Consider the following 24,010-nt stretch of genomic DNA (forward strand, 5'->3'; position numbering starts at 1 on the left):
CCGGCAGGCGGGGCCGGGCCGGGCCGGGCCGGGCCGGGCGGGGCGGGGCGGCTCTGCCCCGGGGCGGGCGGCGGGGCGGGGCGGCGCGGGCCGCGGGCCCTATAAACGGCGGGCGCGGCGGCGCGGCGCGGCCGAGCCGCCTTGTGCAGGGCCGCGCGCTGGAGCCCGCGCCGCGCCGCCGAGCGGAGGTGAGCGCGGGGGGAGGGAGCGGCGCGCGAGGCGCGGCGGCCGTTAGAGCGGCTCCCCCCCCCCCCCCCCCCCGCTCCAACCGCCGTGAGGGCGCGGGGAGCCCCCCTCCCCCCCCTTCCCTCCCTGAGGCGAGGCGGCTCGGAGCCCCGCGGCGCCGGGAGCGGGCCGGGCCGGGCTGGGGGGCGCCCGGCGGCCCGGCCGCTGGGTGTGCGAGGGGAGAGCGCAGCGCCGCCTCGGCGGGGCGGGAGCTGCCCGCGGCGCCCGGCTGAGCGCCCGGTGCCGCGGGGGAGAGGGGCTGCTGGAGCAGAGCTGGGGCGGCGCGGGTGGCAGCGCGTCCGTGCCGAAGCGCGGAGCAGCTCGGCTGAAATTCTGCCACAGCTCTGTTTTCTTTCTTTCTTTAATGGTGTGGGAGCGTGCTTCCTGCGCTCGCTGCCGGGGGCGGATCTGAAGGTGTTAAGTACACTTCAGCAGAGGGTTTCGTGCTCCTTTGAAGCGGTTTCCGATGCCTTGGCTCAATGTTGTGCCGCGCAGGGGGCATCTTCCCATTCAAGTAAAACCTTTGGAGATGCCTCTGGGCTGGTAAATGGATACTGAAGTGGGATGTCAGGTTTCTCTTAACACTTGGAATAGCCACTTACGGATTAGAGGCTTTAAGGTATTAAACGTCCCTTTTTCATACCTTCATATCATTCTGTTACATAGTTTAGTTTCTGTGGTTTTGATTGCATTCTTGAGCAACTTCCTGAAACAGAAACCTGACTGACTGATTCTTTTAACTGCATTGAAAAATGACTTCCTCCTCTCGCTTGACTTTCCCTTGTGCGAGCATTTAGTAATGCCTTACCTCTGTTCTTCACCGGAGCCCACTAGAAATCTGTTTTTGTAGTGGCTGTCTGCAAAATGTGTATAGGTGTAAACAGCTGTACTGCTAGGTAGCTTTGGAAGATGGGCGAATCTGCAGAAATGTGGTACCATCCAAAAAAGCAGCTGTGTGCTTGCTGAGTGATGAGCCTTTAAAACGTGAGGTGAAGACCAGCACAAGTAGAAAGGCAGGATGACTGCATATGTGAATTCAAATGTATACAAGATGTGCTAGCTTGGAGTTCCAGCCTTGTGTGGCACTTGATAAACCTGTGAGAAGAAGAGCAGCTGCCTGACACAGAAATAAAGTGTGTAATGGATGCTAGTTCCCACTTAAAAATTGTGGACGGGTTATATGTCAAATGATCTGTCAGTAAACTTTGACGGTGCTCTTAAGATCCTGAAAAGCTGCTTATCTAGACTTTACTCTTGCGTCTGCTCCCTAGGTATCTGGATGTTATATAAAAAAAATAATCTAATCTTTGCTTAGGCTGATGATGATATGACCATCGCTATAGAGAGTTGTCTATATATAGATCAATGTACCTCATGTGGGAGATGGAATAAATTCATGCCAATACAAAAAGAAAACAGCAGAAATCTGCAGTGAATTTAATCTAAAGGTGTATACAGAAATACTGAGGCTCCTACTTGGTGTTGTCATTGACAACAGGAGAATAGCATGTCTTAGTGGCGTGGAGAGACTTCTAGTACAGTTTCTCAATTGCACAGCGGAAGTGAATTCCAGTCCTAAAGCTTCCTAACAAGCATGCTGTTAAGCAGAAAAATGTCAAACAGTGAAGGCACTAAGCTGCACTGGGTAATTTTTAGACTAAATTTAAGTGTGTGTCTGTGTGCATATAAAAGTAATCACCTCATGCTATTACTAGGAATTGAAAATGAATTGCGTCCCCCTACAGTAAGGGAACAGTGTAGAGGGAGCTGCAGCTAGGTTTGTTGTGCTGGAGGTGGCAGGGTCAGTATCTACCTGGCTCAGGCAGCCAGTAGTTGTTTCTGTTTCTTGGTAAGTAATTGCAGTGCTTGTCGTTGAAAAAGCTGAGACTTAGTGAAAGATTTTTCTTGGAATCTTAAGTTAGGATAGTCTAGACGGCTTGGATTGCTTAATCAGAAGCGTGCATGAGAGATGCTCTTACAGTGTTTGTTAGTGGGAAAATCCTGCCTAATCGTCAAAACACTTCCAGTTAGTTGGTCTGCTAACTGGATTCTACTGTTCTTTAGGGTCAAAGGTTTTGCATACAGGAAGACAGAAGAGATGGATTAATCATCACTAATCCATAAAGTGTTACTGTATGCTGTCATCTTTGTATGCTTCTGGGCATCCTTCCAATCACCTGTAAAACACAACTTGTAAGTCGTGCTGCAGCAGTCACTGCTGAAATATCAGCCTGTAAGAAGTATGTAATTATGTGTGTATATATTGACTATAAATCAGTTTTGAATAAACAATTTGAGTGATATACAGAATTGCCTCTTCTTTTTAGCTTTGGAGGGCAGTTGATATGGAGGAGCCAACCTCCTACATATGAGCTTAAAGATTAACTTTACAAATGAGAAAATTATTTCTTTTTTTTTTTTAAAAAAAAGCTTTTCTAAAACATCTCAGTCTTTCATCCATGAAAGTATGAAGAAGCTTAATATGTTCAACCACATACATGTTCAAGTGTGTCCCTTCTGATGGGGATTTAGTGATGGGATAGAAAGAGACTAGAAAGAGACAAAAGCAAAGATGACCATGTTCCACAGCTGTAGTTACATAGATGCTTAGGCTGGTGTGGTACTGAGGAGCTATACTGTCCTCTGCGTTTTGTTACCTCTTTAGTCCTGATCTAGTTCATTGCTGAGCTACACAAATAATTCTGCCAGTGCAAGGAGAAGGCCACTCCTGAAGTAGAAGCCAATGGCCATTGACAGGAGAATGGAATAACTTTAGTGGCAATGCTAGTTTGGGCTGTAGTTCATCAAGTTGCTTATGATGGGCTTGAAACACACTTAAAAGCTAACTGAAAAGCTTTATTTAGCCATTAGCACCTCTTCTTAAAGGCAATGTCTCCGAAGCACACAATTTCTGGTAATTATTATGTCCTAATTGTCCATGGTTCAGTGTTCGCCTTTAATAGACAGAAAGATGTTTTACTTATGTTTGCAGCGGAAATCTTGAGGCAAATCTGCTTGTATGTTGCATATACCACCAAGACATGTTAAAGTATGAAAGTGTGTTCATCTTGTGAATTGATCTCCCTAATGTAGAAATCTCAGTCTTGCTGATGTGGTGCTGCAGGTAGCTTTCTGCTTTCTTCCTGGGCTGCAAGAGCAGTAGCCTGAGGTTTTATTTCTTAACTTCTGGTGACCATGAGAGCAACTACATCACAAGATAGATGGCCTGCAAGTCCTGAAATGAAGACCACTACTCAAAGTTGTGTATGTAGTGGCCTCAGAGTGCAGGTAAAAGCTGTTGTATCTGTTAGTGAGAAGTGTCCGTCATCACCAGGCTGTTTGTAAGCCAAAGCTATAGATTACAATAGCATTTGTGGAGCAATATTAAGAAATGTTTGGCACATCTTAATTTCTCTTCTCTTACTTCAGTTGATTTGCAGATAATAGAATTGTTCTTCAGCTAGATAGCTTTGATGAAGGTTTGCTTTTAGTGCTTTTCTTATTATTGAGTAACTTGAACGCCTATTGCTGCAGAAGACCATGTGGCAGTATTTACTTATGGTCCTCTGCTCCCATGACACCTATGTTGCCTGATCTGAATTGCAAGTTCCTGTTGGCCCAAGGTTGTATGGGTAGTTTCTTTTTCCTGGGGAGGTGGGGGGAGGGCAACAGGTTTAGGGTGTATTTTTCTTTTTTTTTTTTTCCTTTTTTCTTTCTTTTTTTTTTTTTTTTTGGTCCCTCTCTTACTGGAGGAAAAAAAAACTACACAAACTCTTGCATTGACACTGATAAGTCATAGGCAAAAAAGCAATGGGAGAACTAGATATACCTCTGGTCTTTCCTCTTTCCTTCTGTTTGCCTAAGAATGAGAAGTAAGAAGCTATTTGAGGAATCTTATGTAGAAGTTGGTAGATTTACCTTTTAGCTGTGTGTCTTTTGTCTTGCTGTATGTCTCAGTCTTGCAGAAGTAGTTCTACGTTGCTTTCTCAGCAGTGAAGTAGGCTTGAGGTTTCCAGCTGCTCTGGCAGCTCAGCTTAAGAGGCTGCTTGTCCCCGCTAATTGCTTACTTCCTCTGAGGTTCGTCATCTGCATTACAGAAATAGCAATGTACTGCGTGGAGGCTTCTCAGGCAGCGCAGTTCACAGCCCAGCCCATGATCTCCCAATTTAAACTGAATCAGATGGTTTAATACACGAGGTCATGATCTGTTCTCCCAGGACTTTTGTGCATTGCTCATGTTCAGTTCTTTTCTCCTCCTCGCCCCCCCCCCCCCATTGAAATCCAGATTTTACCTTTCCAGAAGTTTGCAGTAAAGCAAGTGGGATTAATTGGCTACAGAACTCAGGTCAGATTAAGGAAGAGTATACCTTCTTAAATACAGGTTTTCTTCTTAATAGCTGTTCATATTCTTTAACTGGTTAATAAGAATTCTTGCAGATGACAGATGTCTATTTGAATATAAGTTAAGATGCCAGAACAGTGCCTCATTTCTGCATCCTTACTGGTCAGCATGTGTGGTTTCTGATGCTTTTGTGGCTGACTGGTCCTGTTTCTAAAGCTGGGAAGGGGATAAGGATGAATGTAATGAAATGTCTGAATGTTGTAAGGAAAAAAGTAAATATCCATATCCTTTTTGTGGGTGACCTTAAACTGATACCTTTAACTTCTGATGTGTTTGAGAAATGCTTGCTGCATTTAGTCTAATGCCTGAGGTTTCTGTGAACTCCAATCTGTGTCAGTGACGCTATCCTGTATTCAGGAAATTAGCCTGTTTTCATCTTGAATTTTAAATATTGTCATCCTTGGTTAAGTTACACTTAAGAACTTATATTCTTAATTTAGTGTTTTAGATTAGGACAGGAGGCTCTGAAATTTCACTCCCAAATAGGATTTTTTTTCATGGTAAAAGTACAGTATGACTTTTAAAAATACGAAGGGAAGTCGCCTATCACTTTGGCAGATCTCTAACCACAAAGTAAATGGTCGGAATAGCATTCCTGATTGCGCTCAATCATTGCTATTGGAAGGAAATCTTACGGTAACATTCCGTAGTTAAAATGTTAAGTTTCAGGCCTCTGATATTAATGAGTTTGTATAAAAATGGAAGTTTGTATGACTAGCAGAAGTACTAGGGTTGTTCCAATTTACTTTTATGGTGAAATAAAAGTATAACAGAATACAGTACAGTATAGCTGGGTAGCTGTGTAAAACTACTGATGTGGCTATAACCATAGCCTTATCTTCTTTTGTGTGTGTGTGTGTGGGGGGGGGGAAATTGGTAAAAACTTATTAACATGCTAGCTGAGATGTACTTACATCTGGTAATTTCTCAGAAATGTAGAAGTATTGCTGTTGCATAGAAAACCCAATCTTCAGTTTATGCTGCAAGCCCAGGCTGAACTCCAGAGTAGGAACTAGGCTTGGTAGGGGGCTGTTTAATAGCAAAGAAAAACACTACTTTTAAGGAGTAATCTAATCCTAAAAATTGTAGAATCTGAAGACAAGTAACTGCCTATTTTGCTGTGTAACAGTTGCATGTCTTGTCAAAGCTTCACTGAAACTTTTACCCTCAGTTTGAGTACTTGATTCTGTGCCTTAACTCTCACTATTTTTAATAAAGATTTTTTTTTTGCCTGACAGTTCTCTAGGTCAAGTATTAATATTTTAAACTTACTGATACAGGAAGGGAGAGGAAGAAGGATGTGTATTAGGAAGTGTGCTCTCTACTCAGTCACCTCCAGTCATAGATTGCCACACAGACCCCAATTGTTACTTTTCATGGAGCCTTTCCCCGCAAGGCTATTTCTCTCTCTGCTTGGTATGTGTAGGAAATGGGGCATGTGTGCTTGGCCACTAGATTAAAACCTATCTGGGGACAGAAGGAGTGGATTTCAAGTTTTCATCAGGGTGTAGAAGTCAGAGTCCTGATGTCACAGTTTTATAAAAAGGGAAAATGAAAAAGGTTACTGGGTTCCTCCTGTTTACCTACCTTCCTTCTTAGAAGAAATTCTGTAGCAGAGTGAGGGGGAAGGTGAAGGTGAAGTTGGTAAGTAAACAGCCCTTAGTAGTTCCATAACTTGTAGGGTGACTTTGCTAATGGGCTGCATCAACACAGATTTTATAAAGAGTTAAATATGCTGTACCTTACTAATGAGAGTTTACAGTCCTGTAGATTTGTCTTTGGTTTTTAATGAACTTGCATAGGGAGCATTATTAATGCATAATAAATGTGGGAACTCTAATTCTATTAGGCTTTTCTTCTGCTAAATCCCATGCAGGAAGCTGAGTTATGAACCTGCTGGTAGGTTTTAGGCCAATGCTTTAATCTTTGAACTGTCTTTCATTCTACTGAGGTAAGTCCAGAATATTAGAGTATAGCCTCACTCCCATGTTGTGAAACACTGCTGTGCTGCATCTTTTTTTGGAAAACTGGTTCTGCAGCGTTAATCATGATGGGCTGACTGTTCTGTGCTGTTTCTTCATTATGGTAAAATAATCATACTGCATAAAGAACTTGGGAACAACCAAGCCACATTATTAAAGGGACATCAGTAAATTAAAATCATAATTCTCTTTAATCTACTTGATACTGTAAAACTTGACAATAGATCTTAAGTTTGTGAAAATTCTACTTTAAATATAGAAGTAAATAATGCATAGTAACTTTTTCAATAATTGCTGAGCTTTCCAAATGAGAGAATATGGATACAATTTGAAAATGGTGATAGAAATGTTAATTCCCAGAATAATCTTCATAACTCTTGCTTTATATTGTCAGCAAACTGTTTATTTACTTCATGAAGCAGAACTCAAGTTGGCTATTATTAATTAGGCTTTTATATCATTTGTTTGTCTCTCACTTATGTATATTTAATATGTTAAATTCTTAATAGTGCTTATGTAGCTATGCTATGGCTGCAGCTCAATTGGTGATATTGCAAGCTGTCTCTATTAGTATTATGGAGATCACATTTCATGTAGTGCAGTTAACCACTACATTGTAAACATTGTAAAAGAAGTACTTGTGGGGAGAAGCAGTCTGGCTTATAAACCAGAGACACTGTGAGACTACAGAAAGTCTGAAGTGGAGCTTGTCTGTCTGTCCTTCATGTTAAACTGGAACTCCCAAGAAGTAGTGGTAAGGGTTCTTCATCTCTTCATAAAGAGCTATTAAACTCTTTCTGTTCATGTGGGAATTCTGCTTGGACAAAGAGATGGTTACTATCTGAGGCCAGCCAGTTTTACAAGTCAGAGCTGGACTGCTGGGAAATTCCCCTATTGGCAGGGGAAGTTGGTTGGACAAAGCTGAAAGGGAGGCTTTCCAGATGGAGACAGTCCATCTTGAAACAAACACAAACAGAATAATGAACTGAGAGAATTAGAAATAGCAGAGAGAGGATTAAGATGGCTAGAGAAGAGCCTCAGAACCAAGACTACGCTCTCTGCACTTGTGTGCAAAGCTGACTAACGCCTGAAGTTGGACCAATATCTTTAATGTACCAAGTGCTCTTAAAGTCTTCTAGTTTAACTCTGTGTACAAGACACGTTTATCTTGTGTCACTAGCAGTTGAGTATGAGTGCTGAACTGCTTAAAAGTGGCTGAAAGCCAGCAATCATCCTGTCTGTGTAAGACTAAGATGTAAGTACAGATGTACTAAACCTTCCAGGTTTAATAAAAAATCTTCTGTTAGATTTTTGTGACCTGACATGTTTATTTTCATTTGTGCATATATATGGCGGATCTGTTTCCTTTGCTTTTTTTAAAGCAGGTGACACCAAAGGCAGTTGTTAAACAAAAGGAAAGAGCCAACACCAAGGATGTACTAGAAAACCTGAAGGAAAACTAAACGTTTTACAGTTCTGTTTGTCTTGTCTAGTGCTTACTGGAGGAAGCTGCTTCTGAACGTACTTGCACTCAGAACATAGGTTCTGGTGCTCCAAGTTCAAAAGCATCTTTAGAAGTAGCAGAGGCTAAGAGACATCACAGGGCATAGACAGTTTTTTTGAACACCTGTAAGGAGCAGAGGAAAAGCTTGCCAACACGCTTGAGTTTCTTAATATGCATCATTTGAAAAACAAGACCCAGCCTGTGACCTTCCCATTGCAACCAGAGTGGTCTTATTCATTGCTTTGAAGAAACAATTGTTGTGTGCTCAGCCAAGTCCTTAAACAACTGTTAACAAGTTTGGTTGAGTATTTATTCAGTCCTGCTGGAAAGAGTTAGTTAAATGCCTGAAGTGAAACAACTTCCTTTGAGCTTGCATGTCAGTTCAAATAAGACTTCTAAATTACTAGTGCAAATGATGTAGACAAGAAAACAGTATCTCAGACTAAGAGGTCCCTGATAACTTGACCCAGGCTGAGTTTCTCTGGACACCCAGGCTGCCCAGTGCATGCCAACTGGTCTTACGAGCTTTAAGCTTTTTGGAGCTCAATACAGCTGAGACGTTGCAACGTTGCAAGGCTGCCTTTTGGTTTTACTTGATACTTAACTGTTTGCTGTTTTGATTACAGCTATTCAGAGAAATGAAGTCCAGTGTCTAAGCTTGTGCCTGATCTGTCTTCACAGAACTGGCAGAATCTTTCAGTTGCAAAATGGAAGGAGTCTTGTGGCTTGCAGCTTATTTTGAAGCATCACCTCAACAGTAACATTTGGAGACTTCTCCAGTGAGAATCTCATGGGATTCTAAAATATTTTTGTACTTAGTGCAGTAGATAGAGACCTAGAAATAAATGTACAGTTTACTATTTCTTCTCTAATTTAAAAATGCTTTTTAGTTTGAATTGACTCTCCAAGACAAGTCTTTCCTGCAGCTCGTGGGTTTTAAATGTGGTTGTTTTTTCTTTCCAGCTCAGTCTTCTGCCTCTGACCTTGAACCAAACTATTTCTCATGTTCTTCTCCTTGTGAAAGAGTGGAACAGCTCTCTGAAGACAGTCCTTCATAAGCTAATTCTTTCCTGTGGGAGAATCTCCATTTTTCAAATAGCTTTTTATGCCTGGGGCTGAAGACAACTTCTACCAGCTCCACCAGATGTCTTTCTATACCCAGATCAACAGTCAGTATTAACGTGCCTTTGCTTCTGTACCCAAGTTAGTAAATGCATGCTGAAAACTTTGTATTCTTTTTGTTGACTTAAATACTTACATAAGCTCAGTAAAACCCCCAAAATATGCATTATGTGGGAGATCTAAGTAGTTGAGCCTAGTGAGAGTTGACTGCTCTGCCTAGTATTCATGAGGGTTAGTTGACTGCAATGCTAGCAGAGGCTGAGATCATCTAGAGATTAGTAGCTTGAAGATGTTTTGCCTTTCATGAAATAATACAAAACTTATAGGCTGGTGCAGATGTGACACTGCAATGTTCCTCTCCTTCCTTCTTAAGAAAGCTGTGTACCTGACTAGACTAATTGCCTGAAAATTCACAGCATCTTAAGCTAGGCCTTGGAATTAGATATGGGCTGTAACTACTATTTTAAAATGGTGTCTAGGATGCAGGATGGTGTGTTCGGTAAGGCAGATGGAGTAATGGTGTCTTGTTACACTTCCTGTGGACAAGGCGCAGGTTGATGCATAACGCTTGCTTATCTTGTTTGGCAACTTTAGCATCAGGCCTAAGTATTGGATTTTCACGAGGAATGAATTTCTCCTTTTTGTACGCAGACAATGGAAATGCTAATACTGACCTAAAGAAATGTGTTGTATATGTACAAGTCTGAGTTGTGTGGTGTTGTCCTTCCTGTAAGTTCTGAATCTAAAGAGTGGAGAGAATTTTTTTAGTCCAGCATCTTGCAGAAATCTATATTGATGTAGATGAATTTGTCTATATACATTACACCTACATGTAAAAATACAAGGGTCGTAGACAAAAATACCTAGCTTGTATTTTAGTCTTCTTAGAGTATTAGATTAAAAGTTAACTATCTCTGAGGCTTCTAGCTTCAGAGTTATGAAAGCTTGTTGAAAGCTTGTTGGTATTCTGTATAGCAGGTCAACTGTTTTCCATCCTACACATCCTACATACTTTTAGATTTTTTTTTTCCCTTTGCACTGTACTTAAGCTGTTTCAGGCAATGCAAATGCACTTCTTGTTACTGAACTATGTAAAAGTTGAATATACTGAAATCCATGCCAGGAACATTAACAACATATAAATGCCACTTCTGCTCAAAGACAAAATTAGCTCCTCAGTTAGCTGGTTATGCTGCACAGTGGGCATAATGGGGCCAAGAAGTGAATGCTTTAACTATCATTAACACAGATTTACTCTTTCCTATGCTCAGAACACTGCAGAGCTTTTACCTGTTTAGTAAGTATCTCCTAGAGATTGCTCTGAAATAGAGAACAACCCTTTCTAATGGCATGGCAGGAGTGAGAGGTAAGCAAGCATGCAGTTTCCTAGGGAAACCAGGTACAGGAGGTCATAGGTTTCCTCACTGAAACAAAAGCAAAAAAAAAAAAAAAAAAAAAATCCTGTAGCATTGACTGTGGGAGCAGAGTCAGTGACTGCATTCTGACAAGGTCTCAGTCATCTCACTGGGAAAATGCAAGGCTACTCATAGCTGGCATCTCTTTAGAGTGTGGAAGGAGCCTGTCACCACTGAAGTAGAAAACTTGACTTGTAATATATTGTGGTAGTGTAAAGACAAAGGGCAGAGAAATGTCTGACTTTGATTAGCATGCCAAGGGTAGATGCACTCAAGATGTCTGAATCCCTTGTGGTTTACAGGCTGGGTCAAGCTGAACTTCCACAATCAAAAGCAGAATGGCCAAAGAGCAGCTCGAATGGTATGGTCTGTACAGTGGCATGGTCTGGGACTGTTGCTGGTCTCATTTGCTAGGTGTGATAGGCTGTATGGCACCACCATTAACTGTTCACCTGTTTATAAGCAGACCTACCTAAGAATCTGTAGTTCTTTGCTAACAAACTAGGTAATGGTTAAAGTCTTCTTACCCCAGACTATTAATTAGCTATTAATTTTCTTCCTTCTCGGTAGGAGGAAGAGATGGTCACCGCACTAATACTCTCTTAAAAATGTGTGCGTGCACACACGCCTCCCTACTTAAAATGGAAGCCTAGCTTATCTTTGAATGACAAGCCATGTTTGCTTTCTACAAGGAAACAAAAATATAGTGCTGTTTGGAAGAAGGAAGTTTTCCCTCTTCAGAGCAGAACTTGAGAATTTAGGGGGCTTGTATATAGTAGTATCAAGACTCCAAGAGTATTCCATACTGAAAAAAGCATAGGGAATATGATGTCCTAGTTGCTTTCCTTGTCAAGCCGCTGGTCCTTCCCATGCCTGCTTCCTGCTCTAGCCAGTAGCGTGAGATCAAGGACACATCGTAAGACTTTCTAGGAAGTGTGACTCATGTAACCTACTTCAATGTGGTCAAATTAAACTTATATTTTCCCCCTTCACTTCTGTCTGCTGTAGTTGGTCAGATTCAGCTTGATTTTTTTGGAGTAGGCTTGGAGATGATGGCTGGGATGGGGCTGCTTTGGAAGGAATAGTACTAGGATTAGTGGGAGGGCTGTAAACCTTCTTTATAGAGAGCCTTTTAGCTTTAGAGGGAGGTCTCTGGCTTTTCTTACGTAGCTTGAATGAGTCTTGTAAGGTGCTCTGGTCACACCTATACTAACACAGTTGGGTTGGAAGGAGAATGACATCTCACAGTTTGATTCCTTTATGTTCAGCATTTGGTTTCTTCTGTGCTACAACAGCAAATGGTGTCCCCTGAAGTGTTAGAGCCTGAGAGAAAAATGGAAATACATAATTTGTTACTTTCAGGTGTTTTAGTACAGTTGAAGTACATTCTATTAAAAGATGATTAAATGAATTTATAAAAACACCAGCTGTTTTTCTGGTAATAGTGCTCTAACATGGTTTGACTTGCAGTGTAGGTAGGCTATGGGATGGCAGAGCTTCTTGGTGCATTATACCCTTACTTATGAGTGGGAGAAAGGCTGTTGAAATAAAGTGTAAACTGAAATATTCTCTCGTTGAATAATGTCTCTGCTGGCCTGAACTCTGGTGTAGTTTGTGAGCCACAGTGCAAGTCTGATTATTGCCAGGAAGTTCAAGGGGAGGAGGGACCTGATCTTAGTTTGCACATGTAGTATACAAATGACATTTTAATTAGTTGTATGCTTTCTGAAGCCTGTTTAGTCTTCAGTGAATTGGGTAACTGGTTGACTCATCAATGTATTTGGGAGACTAGGGCTTAAGCGTTCTCTTGGAGTACCTCAGTTGGAACAGGTTTGCTTGCTGGCCTGAAGAGAGGAGTCAGTACTCCTGAAATGTACCACTGAAATGTCTTGAAACAAAATGTTGTGATTTAACTTTTCAGTAAGATGGGCAGGGAGACCTTTGGAAATGGTACACTGTAAAGAGGGAATGGCTGTCTTGCCTAACTTTATGGAGCAGATTATTACATGATTATTTCTCTAAGTATTCATTTGTGCAAGCAAAAAAGGGGATAGATACACTTTCACAGGGAAAAGTGAACTATCAGATAAATGCTACCTGCTGTTTAGGATTCATGCTCAATTCTTTACTTGATTGCTGAGAGGTCCTGAAAAAAATTACTCTTGCTGTTTGTGCTTCGGCTCCTAACACATGGAAGGAATAATGATACTGAGTTGTGTTAGGTGTTGAGACTTGCAGATGAAGACTGGCCATATTTGAATATGACCTGTCTTTTGTATATTACTAACTGGTGAATTTTCTTGTATGAAAGTGCAGGCTAAAATCCAAACTTAACTTATAAAAATCTCCTGCTCTATTTTCTATTGTGAAAAAATGCTAGTTATACAACTAATTTTTTATTATTCTACGGAAGCATCAAGTTCCCACAAGAGAAAGTCTATCTGCATATGTACACATGTTCCTGTTCATTGCAGAAAATGCCTATGATATGTACCACTGCATCACCTTTCCGTAGAGAACCATACCACAACACTTATTAGTATTAACTTATTCTAAAGGGTAGCTTAAATAGAAAGTTGAGATTCTATTTTTGTGAAATAAAGCTAACTGAACTTGGTTTAAAAAAGTCTGCTAACTTTGTGGCTTTTGCCCTTTTATACTTGCCTATATTTAGCTATTTTGTTGTTGTTGCTTTTGGAAAACCCTCAACCTGAAATACTAGTAATAGTAAAACGCAGATATGAATCCTAATGTTAGAGCTACGTGAATGGTGGCTACAATGTGTGCTAAGACATATCTGTTCTTTAGTTAAATAGTAGGTTGAGAAGAAAAATGCCATTCTTGAGAAAGCTGGCTTAACTTTCTTCCCTCTTGTTCTCCTATAGGTAACTTTCAACCAAGAATCATGAACTGGCACTTCCTACTTCTGTTTATTCTTGGGACTTTAACATCTATATGTTCCCAGTTCAGTTTTTATCCTCTGGAGGAGCTGAGCTCTGATGTTGGAATCCAGGTCTTCAATCAGATAGTGAAAACTAAACCTCAGGACAATGTTGTGGTTTCTCCACATGGAATTGCTTCAGTATTGGGGGTGTTGCAGCTGGGTGCTGATGGCAAGACAAAGAAGCAGCTGACAACTATGATGAGATACAGCGTAAATGGTCAGTGATTCCTAGGATTTTTGGAGTGTGTGGCTCTTTTGTCAGAATCTTCATGTACTTTGAGATGGTTTTTGAGGTTTGTTAAATTGCACCATAAAGCAGCTAGCTTTGTTTACCAGAGCAAGGAAGGATGACACTTCTGGAAGTTAATTGGCGGTTTGAGTATGGACCTCTAAATATACTTGAATTCTCTTATAAGCAGCTTTTGTTAATGATTTAAGGGCCCTAACTAGAACTGCCCTCTCATCCTTGCAAATTGATTTCCTAGAACAGAATGGATGGAGGTCCTGTGCTATGTAAGAAGGTTGTAGTATCCCATTTCAGGCTTTACTAAACAGCCTTCATGATTCCTCTGATAACAGGGCAGTAGAATATTTCTCATTGACACTTAAAAACAATGCAAACTCTAACCATGTAATTGATGCTTTCACTTTGCTCTTCAGCTTTGTTCTCTTGTCTCTGCTGTCAGGATCCATGAATCTCTAGTTCTTGTAGTGCCCTCTTCTTCAAAACAGACATTTCTGCTTGTCTCTGTTCGTGACACTGCATGCATCTGGGTTTATATTCCTCTGCCAATGTCTGCCCCTCTAGAGGGTGTAGGCTGAAGGTTCTTGCTGCTTTACTTTGCATGCAGAGTATTTTTGTGAGTGTTTGCCAGCAAGACTTAACATCTTAGTGCCAGCATTCCAACTTCCTTCCTGGGATAGGAAACTCCAAGAGGTAAGTACATTTTTAATTTTTGTGCAGTGTCATCATATAACATGTTCTGTCTTCATTTGCTTTGCTGTTTTGGTTCTGGATTTAAAGCTCAGCTAAATGACTTGTCAGCTTGATTAAAATCTAAATGTTGTGAATTGAAATCTCTTCAACTCCAAGTGTTTGAGTACTCAAAATACAAGTACTTGCAAAAAATTCTGAAGTGTTTTATCAGCTGGTTTTATTTGGCCTGAACTTTTTCTTGTCTTAGCCATGAGACACAGAGGTTCTCAAACTCTTTAGTAGGCAGTACCTTGCTATAGAAATTGTCATGGGATGCTACCTCTCTGTTTGCACAGACTTCCTCTGCTCTTCTTAATTGCCTTGCAGTCCTTTGGCAATTACAGCAACTGCTTCTTTGGAAAGGTAATAGTTGGAAAGTATTTAATCTATCTTTAGCTGTCTTTTAATGCAATTTAGCAGCTGGAAGCAAGGAGGAGAGCCAGCATCATGAGACCAGCCAGCTCTCCCTGGACCACCAAGTGCTCCGTGGGCCACCAGTGGTCCACAGAATACAGTTTGAGAACCTCTGTTATGGTATGTTCACCAAAAGAATTTGCCCATAATAATGGAGAGTGAACATGTAGAACTTCATGCAAACGGTACTACTAAAGCATTCATGAGGTTATAAACAGCAAAGCCATCTGAGGCTTTCCCTTATATGCAGCTAAGAAGATAACTTTTCAACTTTATTCTCTTCATATAGCTCTTATCTCAAGTTTGTCTACATGGAGAAATAGTTTGGAGTTATTTCTGCCAAAATTGCAGTTGAGAAAAAAGGAGCCCAGTGACAACTGCTACAGAAACAGCCACCCAAGGATTTTATCTAGTATAATCGTTGAATATTGAATTGCTTGACTGGCAATAGCTTCTCTGTGTAGACAAACATTTATTCATAAGCTGTTACAACTGGGAGAACTGGGTATGAGGAGCATAGCAGTTCTTCTGTGCTATCATATGCATTCCTTCATATGCAGTTAAGGGGCTAGTAAGTAGATTAATACAGGCTTCTTTCAGATCTTGAAGACCTTGACTGTAAGCATTGGAACCCATTGCTTTCATTTCCTTTTTTTCTTTTTTTAAAAACAACTTAGTGTTGAGGGCTTGACTCCTGCTTTGTAGGTGATTGTTTCCTTAATGACTATGTCTTGGCCTTAAGACTTAAGTTGTTCTAGAAATCCTGACAGCTTCCTTTATTCTGTATTAAATGGAAAGAAAGGAAGGATGATGAGAAAACAGCCTTTGCTTTACACTGAGGCTCAAGACCGCCTGTATAATTCTTCAGGCCTGTTGGCCATGGATAAAAAGGTTGAGGCCTTAACTTAACTCATCAGTTATGACTATGACAAGACACCTGGGCTTAAGCAGTATGAAATATACTTTGGAACAGTATGGTTAGTAATATCACATCAAGACTTATACTGCTGTACAATATTGGAGATAAGGCTGTGCAGACAGCTAGACAGGGAGCAGATGTCACAGTGAAGGTAACGTTTTTTTGCTGGGAACAGTAGTGTCTTTCCAATGAGAGCTCAGAAATGGGTGTTCTGTAAGCTCTCACAGAACATCTGCTTTGACCCTTTTATTCTACCCCAGCACTTTAAATGCCTGACCTTTCATGTCATTAATAGCTGAATAAAAACTGTTCATTTGTCATCTTATTCTAAATTAAACTTGCTGTTCTTTCCAACTAGGAGTTGGTAAAGCGTTAAAGAAGATAAACAGGCTCATAGTCTCAAAAAAGAATAAAGACATTGTTACAATTGCTAATGCAGTATTTGCAAAGAGTGGCTTTAAAATGGAAGTGCCTTTTGTTACAAGGAACAAAGAGGTGTTTCAGTGCAGTGTCAAGAGCGTGGACTTTGAGGACCCAAATGCAGCATGTGATTCCATTAACCAGTGGGTGAAAAATGAAACAAGGGGTGAGTATTAGCAAATGTTTTCTGTGCATGGCTGCTAAGTGGCGTCTGAGGCCTCTCAGATCCAATTGGGAAATATGGGAGGAAAGATAGAAAGGGAAGAAAGTTCTGCCCTGCAGCTGGAAAGTGTGCTTAAGGTGACTGTGTGTGGGCATGGTGTTCTAGAGCCAGTGGGCAAGGAACCCTGCAGTCCCACTGCCATGGCAGATATGTTTGCCTGACTGCCGTGAGGGATGTGTGGTGGCTTGTTTGGTGGTTTCTGGAGGTCTCTTCAGTAATTTTCTTCATGGGAGCAGGGGAGTGTCTAGTGTTCTTTGCCTTCTGCCAGCCTACAAGATATCCAAACAGCATTTTCCTGGAGTTATGCCTTCTAAAACACAAGATGTGTGAAAACTCCTGACTCAATAAATCTGCTTTCTAATAAGCTGTAGGGCAATTCAGCCTTTGTTCCTATTACCCTAAATTCTTGCAAGATGTGGCAATATCCTTAGGGGATCATAGTTAGTGGAAGATTTTTAATCAACACTACCTTGACAGAGCGTTTCATGGTTCAAGTCTTTGGCATCTAATTGTCAGGCTTACATATGCTAAAGCCAAAGATCATCTTACAATTTATTCATAGCTTAGATAAACTTCATGTTTAGTATCTCTTGGAGTTGAAACCAGTGCCTCCTGGAGGCAGTTAGTACATTCAAAGATAAAGCCTGAAATAACACATGCTTTAATAGTTTCTGTGATCAATTGGCTGGTGTTAGGGCAGCACATACTTACTGTCCTTACTGTTTTTTAGGCATGATTGATCAAGTTGTAGCTCCAGATGATATTGATGGCAGTTTGACCAGACTGGTTCTGGTAAATGCCGTGTATTTCAAGGGCTTGTGGAAATCACGATTTCGACCTGAAAATACAAAAAAACGTCCATTTTATGGAGCTGATGGGAAGACCTACCAAGTTCCTATGTTGTCCCAATTATCTATCTTTCGCTGTGGTAAGCACAAGAATTTTTCTCCACTTTAAAATACAGAAAAATGTATGCAAAAAGGTTTGTCTACTTTCTTCCTCAAACAAGAGCAAAGGAGTTTGGTATGTATGCGCTGCTTAATGATAGTTTTTTGTGTGTGTGTGTGTGTGTGTGGCTGATGTTAGAAGTTTTGTAATCTTACAAAGGTATCTCAAACTTCTGAGGTATGGATGAGGTTGCTGTGCAAATTATTTAATAGTTGCTTAAGTTCAAACCCTCTGACGAAGTACTTTATCTTAGTATCTTAGTCTGATGCACCAACACTGAGAATTTTGCATGTCACCTAAGCTTTATAGTAGGAGGGGGGGAAAATCAATATTTCAAGAGGAGGAAAAAAAGGAAAACTGCCAACAGACTGAACCTTGTTTATCTGGTGATTACCTGTATATAAAAGATTGGATTGATAATCCAATTAATACCCTTATTAAAGGAAAGAAGAATAAATTTATATAAGATTGTATAATAAGGAAATGGAACTTCAACAATCGATAGTAGGAGAGCCTGAGTAACACAGGGTTAGGATGCTGACTATATCTCTCCAAGTGTGAAGCTGCTCTTCAAATTCAGATAGTTACAAATGAGAGATTTGCAGGTTCAGCCTGACTTCCATTTGAGAACTGCAAAGCAATTTGAAGTGAGTGATGCGGCTTCTGGGCTTCAGTATTGTAGATCTATGGGGAATTTATTGGTCAAAGAATATCTTCTGTCATGTCCTTCCAAGATTAGAGCGGTGCTGTTTGTAAATTCCATATATATATGGAATGTGTGTGTGTGTGTATATATATATATATATATACACACTGAATTTATTCTAAGAAATAGGCCTAGAAATGTAACTTTTTATAAATCCAGAAAAAGTAGTTAAAGACTCGCTGACTTGCTTGCATCTAATTTTACTTAGTACTCAGCAAATTTTAATATTTTTTGTGAAGAGTTGTAACTTTTCTGACCCAAAAGCACATATGGACTAGAGCAAATATAACTTAAACTTTTAAGCTGTCATCTTTTTGGGGGACCTATACTTCAGTATATTTTTTACTCATCTGTGGACTTTCAGTGAAGTTCATTACTTAAGACAGTCTTTAGCAAGACTTATACCTTAAAGCTTATTGTGGGTTTTGAGGTTCTTGAGGGGAGGTTGGTTTTATTATTCTGATGCTGATTTACAAAAAAAAAAAAAAAAAAAAAAAAAAAAAAAAAAAGGGGGGGTATAAATTAAGGCTAGAAAGGAGTAAAGGAAATCATGCTGAACTATAACTTTTAGGTGGGATATCTTTAGATATTCTGACATAGGGCTGCTTTTATCCTTTCTATAATGCTTAAAAAGGAATCCTTAAGTTTAAAAGATTTTAAACATCTTAAGCATCTTAAAATCCCATCAACTGGTAGTGAAAATGAGTCCATTTATCTCAATAGTAATAACAATAGTATGTGTGTGTGATCGAATGAGATCAGGAAGGCAATATTTCACTATCAGTTTCTTCTGTCACTTTCCTGTCGGTGACGTATGCAACCAGTATTCTTATCTATAGGCCAAAATCTGTGAACTACTCTTGCAATAAAAGGAAATAATGAAACTGGAAAGCTTGACGCATTCTTTTAAGTGCAACTTCAGCAGTTATCTATCAGTCTAAGTCAAGGCAAGTTGCATGGCCCTGACAACAAGATTAAATTTCTCATCAAGACATCAATCTTCAGTTTGGACTGACAAGCACAGACTAAGATGGGGAAAGGGGAGGCATAATAAGATGTTATGCTGTCCAAAGACTTCTCCAGAAACCCTCTCTGCAGGTCAACCAGCAAATTTTTGCTTGAAGTTCATATAAAAATCACTTGCTGCTTAGTCGCATGCCAAAAATCCTAGTAACCAAAGGGAACATGGAGTGGATTTGCTCAGTTTTCACAATTTCCTCTAACTCATGGAGGGGTTGCTATCTCATTCCTAATCTGGTAAGGCTCCCAAAATATGTAGGTAGGCTGCTCTCCACTGCAGCTGAAAGACTAAAACTGCTTCCTAATGTGATCCTTAAGCAATGTGCTATAGCTCTGTTCTTTGCCAAAGAGGAGTAACTGGCTCATGTCTCCCTACCTCAAACAGAAGAGAAGGTGCAGATGAACTACCTTCAAATTCAAATTAGTATTTGATGCTTCCAACTTCCCATTCCTGCTTTTTGTCATTCTAATGTCTGTATAGACCCTGTGCTACTTTTGAAGGTTGCCTGACTGGAAGGCAGCAGTCTGCCTTAAGTCTTCTTTTTTTTTTTTTTTTTTTTATACTGTCTGTTTCAATATGTGGGTAAAGCTTTCCTAACAGACTTTATTATAGCAGTAGGTATCTGAAGATAACAAGTCATAGTTACTGCAGCCTTCAATCTCCATTTTATCTCTTAGGCACTACAAGTACCCCGAATGAGCTGTGGTATAATATAATTGAATTGCCATACCATGGTGAAATGATAAGCATGTTGATTGCTCTGCCTACGGAAAGCACGACGCCACTCTCTGCTATCATTCCCCACATCAGCACAAAAACAATAGGAAGCTGGATGACAACCATGGTAGCAAAAAGAGTGCAGGTTATTTTACCCAAGTAAGTACTGGTAATATCCATTTCCCCTTCAGTGCATGTTTCTCGGGGTACGTGAATGTATACCTCCTTGAATACAGGGGAAATGGAGCACTTAAAGCAACTTTTCTACATAAATCTGATTCTTTTTGTTTTCTTTTTACCAACTAGATTTACAGCAGTAGCAGAAACAGATTTAAAGGAGCCTCTGAAAGCACTCGGTATTACGGATATGTTTGACCAGTCAAAGGCAAACTTTGCAAAAATAACAAGTAAGTTATTTAGGGCTGTTTTACCATAGCAGTTGTTTTGTCTTGCATAAGTATTACCGTGACACACCACCTCAGAGCAAAACTCTATTTTGTATCTGAATAACCTAGGTAAACATGGCTTCTTAGTGCTTCCATTGAAGTTGTGCACACTGTAGTATCTTTTCCCTTTTATTGGTTTACAGAAGTAAATCACGTTGGTCAACTGTTGAAGTTATGACCAGATGTTACTATCTGATCTTAAATACTGTCTAACATCTATGGCAGAACTTTTTAACTATGCTGAGGTTTTTACTTGGACCACAACTGAAGAAGCAACTGCAGTATTTATTGTTTTCCACAAAACTGTGTTCAGCTGTTTAAACTGTCTTGAACTGTCTTGAGGAAAGAAACAGCCAGACTAAATTCTCGCTTTAAGGGACTGCACCAAAACAGAGCTGTAAATACTAGCCTCTAAAAATGAGGTGTTGACTTCTGTGAGCTCTTGGCTCTGAAATGAAGTTTTCTTACCTCTGTTCTGTTTCCATTAAAACTCCTGATCAGCTGCTTAAGAGATCTAACAGAAAACTTTCTGCTTCATACTGGCTAACCTGTAATTCGAGAATAAATTCTTGTATGTTAATTGGAAGCAAAATGTTTTGCTAAGTGTGGTCCCCATTTCCTGTCTTCCAGCAAGGAGATAAATGGGAATGTAACTTAAATTGCATATTTTTCATTAACTTCTGTAATTAAAACTAAATGTAACTGCATACTTGAAATTAAAACCATTAAGTAAGGAAAAACTAGTGAATGAGGAAAGAGTAAAATAGCTAGTTTTCCTCCCTTTTTGTAATTATAAATTTAATGGCTATATTCAAAGAGCACTACTAATACAGATCTTCACTACAACTTCAAGATTTTAGCAGAAGTGCAGCACTTACTCTCAGTTGTGTAGTCCTGCTAGCTACAAGGTGCTTTCACTGTTCATTTACCTGAAAGTGCTGTTCTTCCTTTTTTCAGGAACAGAAGGTCTTCACGTATCTCATGTTTTGCAAAAGACAAAAATTGAAGTTAGTGAAGATGGAACCAAAGCTTCTGCAGCAACAAGTAAGCAACTGTACTGCCAGTTGCTGATGTCAATAACTGAATTAAAAGGTTGTATCACTAAGCAAAAATAGCCTACTTGGAGACTATTCCAGGATCTTGCTTTAACTCAGATCAGTTGGATTTTTAATGACAAATTTCCATATTCTTGAAATTGCAGTAATCTTGACCAATCTATTTGTATCCTCTAGGAAGTACAAACATGTACTTCTCTAGAAGAGTGTCTTATAACAGCTAGCACTGTGGCTACTAGTAAAACTTTGCAGGCTACTTTGGGTAGGGGAGGGGAAAGGAATAAGCTGCTACATCCCCTTCAGTGTGACAACTCAAGACTTGCTGGCAGCTTTTTGTGGTTTTTGCTTTACTTTATGGTTCCTATGAGAATAAAGTGTGACCTGTGTTGCTTTAAGTGTGTCCAAACTGGTACATCTTAAGTGTTTATCTGTACGAACTTCTAATATATGCCAGGAAACTTCACTTTGATAAAGTATATAATGTATCAGGACACTTCCTTTGTCTAATTTCAAATCTTGTTTTTTCTTGCAAGCTGCGATTTTAATAGCCAGGTCATCCCCTCCTTGGTTCATAGTAGACAGGCCATTTGTATTTTTCATCCGGCACAATCCTACAGGTAAGCAGTATTTCTATGTATTTTTTGTATAGAAATTGCATATAAGCTGTGTGAATGAGTTAAAAGTTCCCAAATGAGAGAAGCCTGAAGCTACTGAATTGCTTAAAAATATATTGTTATGCTGTAGAACCAGATTATTTTCTCTTGGATACAACTCAGAACAGAGAAAAACAAAATATTGGCTACCAAAATAGAGATTACATAAGTCAGCATGGCAAGTTCTTGGATACAGAAGAACACAGTTTTGAATATTCCTAGTGCCCCTAAGCAGAGAGGAAGTGGGAATTATCCTCATGCTGTTGATGGTGAATTAGTGAATAGAAGCTGTCTTTCAGAAAGACAATAAAACAGTGCTAGGGCAATTAGAGTTCCAGGGCGTTGCCCCAGCCTGCTGTGAGCACATATATGTGTTCAAAAACGGTTATGGTTCCTTTGCAGTATGGATTGAGTTTCTTAGAATCATAGACTGGTGAGGTTGGAAGGGACCTCTGGAGATCGTCTAGTCCAACCCTCAGCGTAACCCATGCAGGAATTGAACCCGCGAGCTTGGCATTAGCAGCACCATGCTCTAACCAACTGAGCTAAACCTGCCCCCTGGGCGAGAGTACAGCTGACCCAGTTACATTGAGTAGCTTGTCTACTTCTTACATTGACATCTGGATAATAGATATGCTAGTCACTGGGGAATAAGCTGCAGCTGCCAGTACTAGGAGAAGAGTAGGCTCCTGGCAGCAGTCCCCATCCTGAGACTCCACAGAGCATCGAAAGCACTCTGTCTCTGGCTGGGAATACAATGAGCTGGCTGCCTCTCTGAACGCGCACTTCTGTGCTCCTGGTCCCCTGTACACTGCTGCTCTGCTGCCTGGTCAGCACTAACAAACCCCAGGAAGGCTAGACAGGACTGACAGTGGCTTGGACTGTGTTCTCTAAACCTTACACTTTGATGGAGAAGCTTAACTCTATTTACAGACTCTGTGGTAATCCTTGTTTTCATTTTATCCTGTAGGTACAATCTTGTTTATGGGACAAATAAACAAACCTTGAGTGTGGAATAGACTTTCTTCAAGAAGTAAACAGTCATGTGATGCATCCTTGTTCTGTTAAATATTTTGTACACTTCTTTCTGACTTCACTCAAGAACTAGTTTTTAACCACTGGCTAGGCTTTGAAAACAGCGTTGACGTAGTTCTGGCTTTGTGGCAGAAATACAGATCGAAAACTACACTATCTTTTTGAGATGTCTAAGTCTTTAAACTACTGAATGGTTACCTATGCTAGCAAACTTTTTGAGCTTTTTCTGTATCTACTAAGAATTTTATGTATGGCTTTTGTGAGAGGATTTTAACAAAGAATAATAAATGTTCCTGTTAATGTGTATGGAAAAGGATTAATTTTGTAGATACTACCTATCAAGATTACTTTTGGTTTTTGAGTATCTTGATATCTGGCTATTCTTGGTAGAAATAGGTTAAAAGTTCTGGCAATTTTTATTTTATATAGTGCATGCATCAGAGTTTTAACTAATGTGGTGTTAGATACGCATCGCATTGTTCTGTCTTATTGTAATGTAAACTTGTCATTGCTAGTATATGCTTTCTATTGGATTTAAATTTTTATATTTGTTTTTTGTACAAAGGAAAAAATAAAACTGCATTATGAACAGTCCATGCTGTGGATGATAGTGATGTGCTGAAAGGTATTTGGGACAGATCCCTGTGAAGGGAATTCCAAGATGTTTGAAACTTTCTTCTAAATTCAAAGAAAGGCTGTCTTTTTGATGACCTGCTGATGATTACCCTTTCTACCTGAATTATTCCTGCTGTGGATGAATTATCCCTACATTAAATATCTGAAGACCAAATACTTTGCATCTGCTGTGTCCAGGTTACTACTAAAAGTAGTACCTAGCTGTTCTTTCAGAGCCTTTCCTCATACTTCTGTGATGCAGGTTGTG

At 40.0% G+C, this 24,010-nt stretch overlaps 1 protein-coding gene across 3 annotated transcripts; it reads left to right on the plus strand.

The window, feature by feature from the left end:
* Positions 1-124: 124 nt before the first annotated feature.
* On the plus strand, positions 125-23,714 carry SERPINE2 (serpin family E member 2). Of its 3 annotated transcripts, none has more exons than XM_062582467.1 (10): positions 125-188; positions 13,536-13,811; positions 14,988-15,104; positions 16,262-16,489; positions 17,277-17,474; positions 19,899-20,097; positions 20,245-20,345; positions 21,342-21,428; positions 21,973-22,056; positions 23,063-23,714. In XM_062582467.1, exons 2-10 carry the CDS (start codon positions 13,556-13,558, stop codon positions 23,098-23,100), a joined length of 1,308 nt encoding a protein of 435 aa, XP_062438451.1. In that variant the 5' UTR covers positions 125-188; positions 13,536-13,555; the 3' UTR covers positions 23,101-23,714. The 3 variants fall into 3 exon arrangements, with proteins under 3 accessions (XP_062438451.1, XP_062438452.1, XP_062438453.1); XM_062582468.1 differs by having other exon boundaries at positions 14,991-15,104; XM_062582469.1 differs by lacking the exon at positions 14,988-15,104 and having other exon boundaries at positions 23,063-23,712.
* The last annotated feature ends 296 nt before the right edge of the window (positions 23,715-24,010 follow it).

The sequence above is a fragment of the Rhea pennata genome, chromosome 9 (assembly GCF_028389875.1).
Source record: "Rhea pennata isolate bPtePen1 chromosome 9, bPtePen1.pri, whole genome shotgun sequence".
Lineage (NCBI taxonomy): Eukaryota > Metazoa > Chordata > Aves > Rheiformes > Rheidae > Rhea > Rhea pennata.

Coding starts and splice junctions, on each gene's coding strand:
- SERPINE2 (XM_062582467.1), top strand. CDS start 13,556: ATGAACTGGCACTTCCTACTTCTGTTTATTCTTGGGACTTTAACATCT. Junction 20,098..20,244: donor GTGCAGGTTATTTTACCCAA/GTAAGTACTGGT, acceptor TTTACCAACTAG/ATTTACAGCAGTAGCAGAAA. Junction 22,057..23,062: donor CATCCGGCACAATCCTACAG/GTAAGCAGTATT, acceptor TTTATCCTGTAG/GTACAATCTTGTTTATGGGA.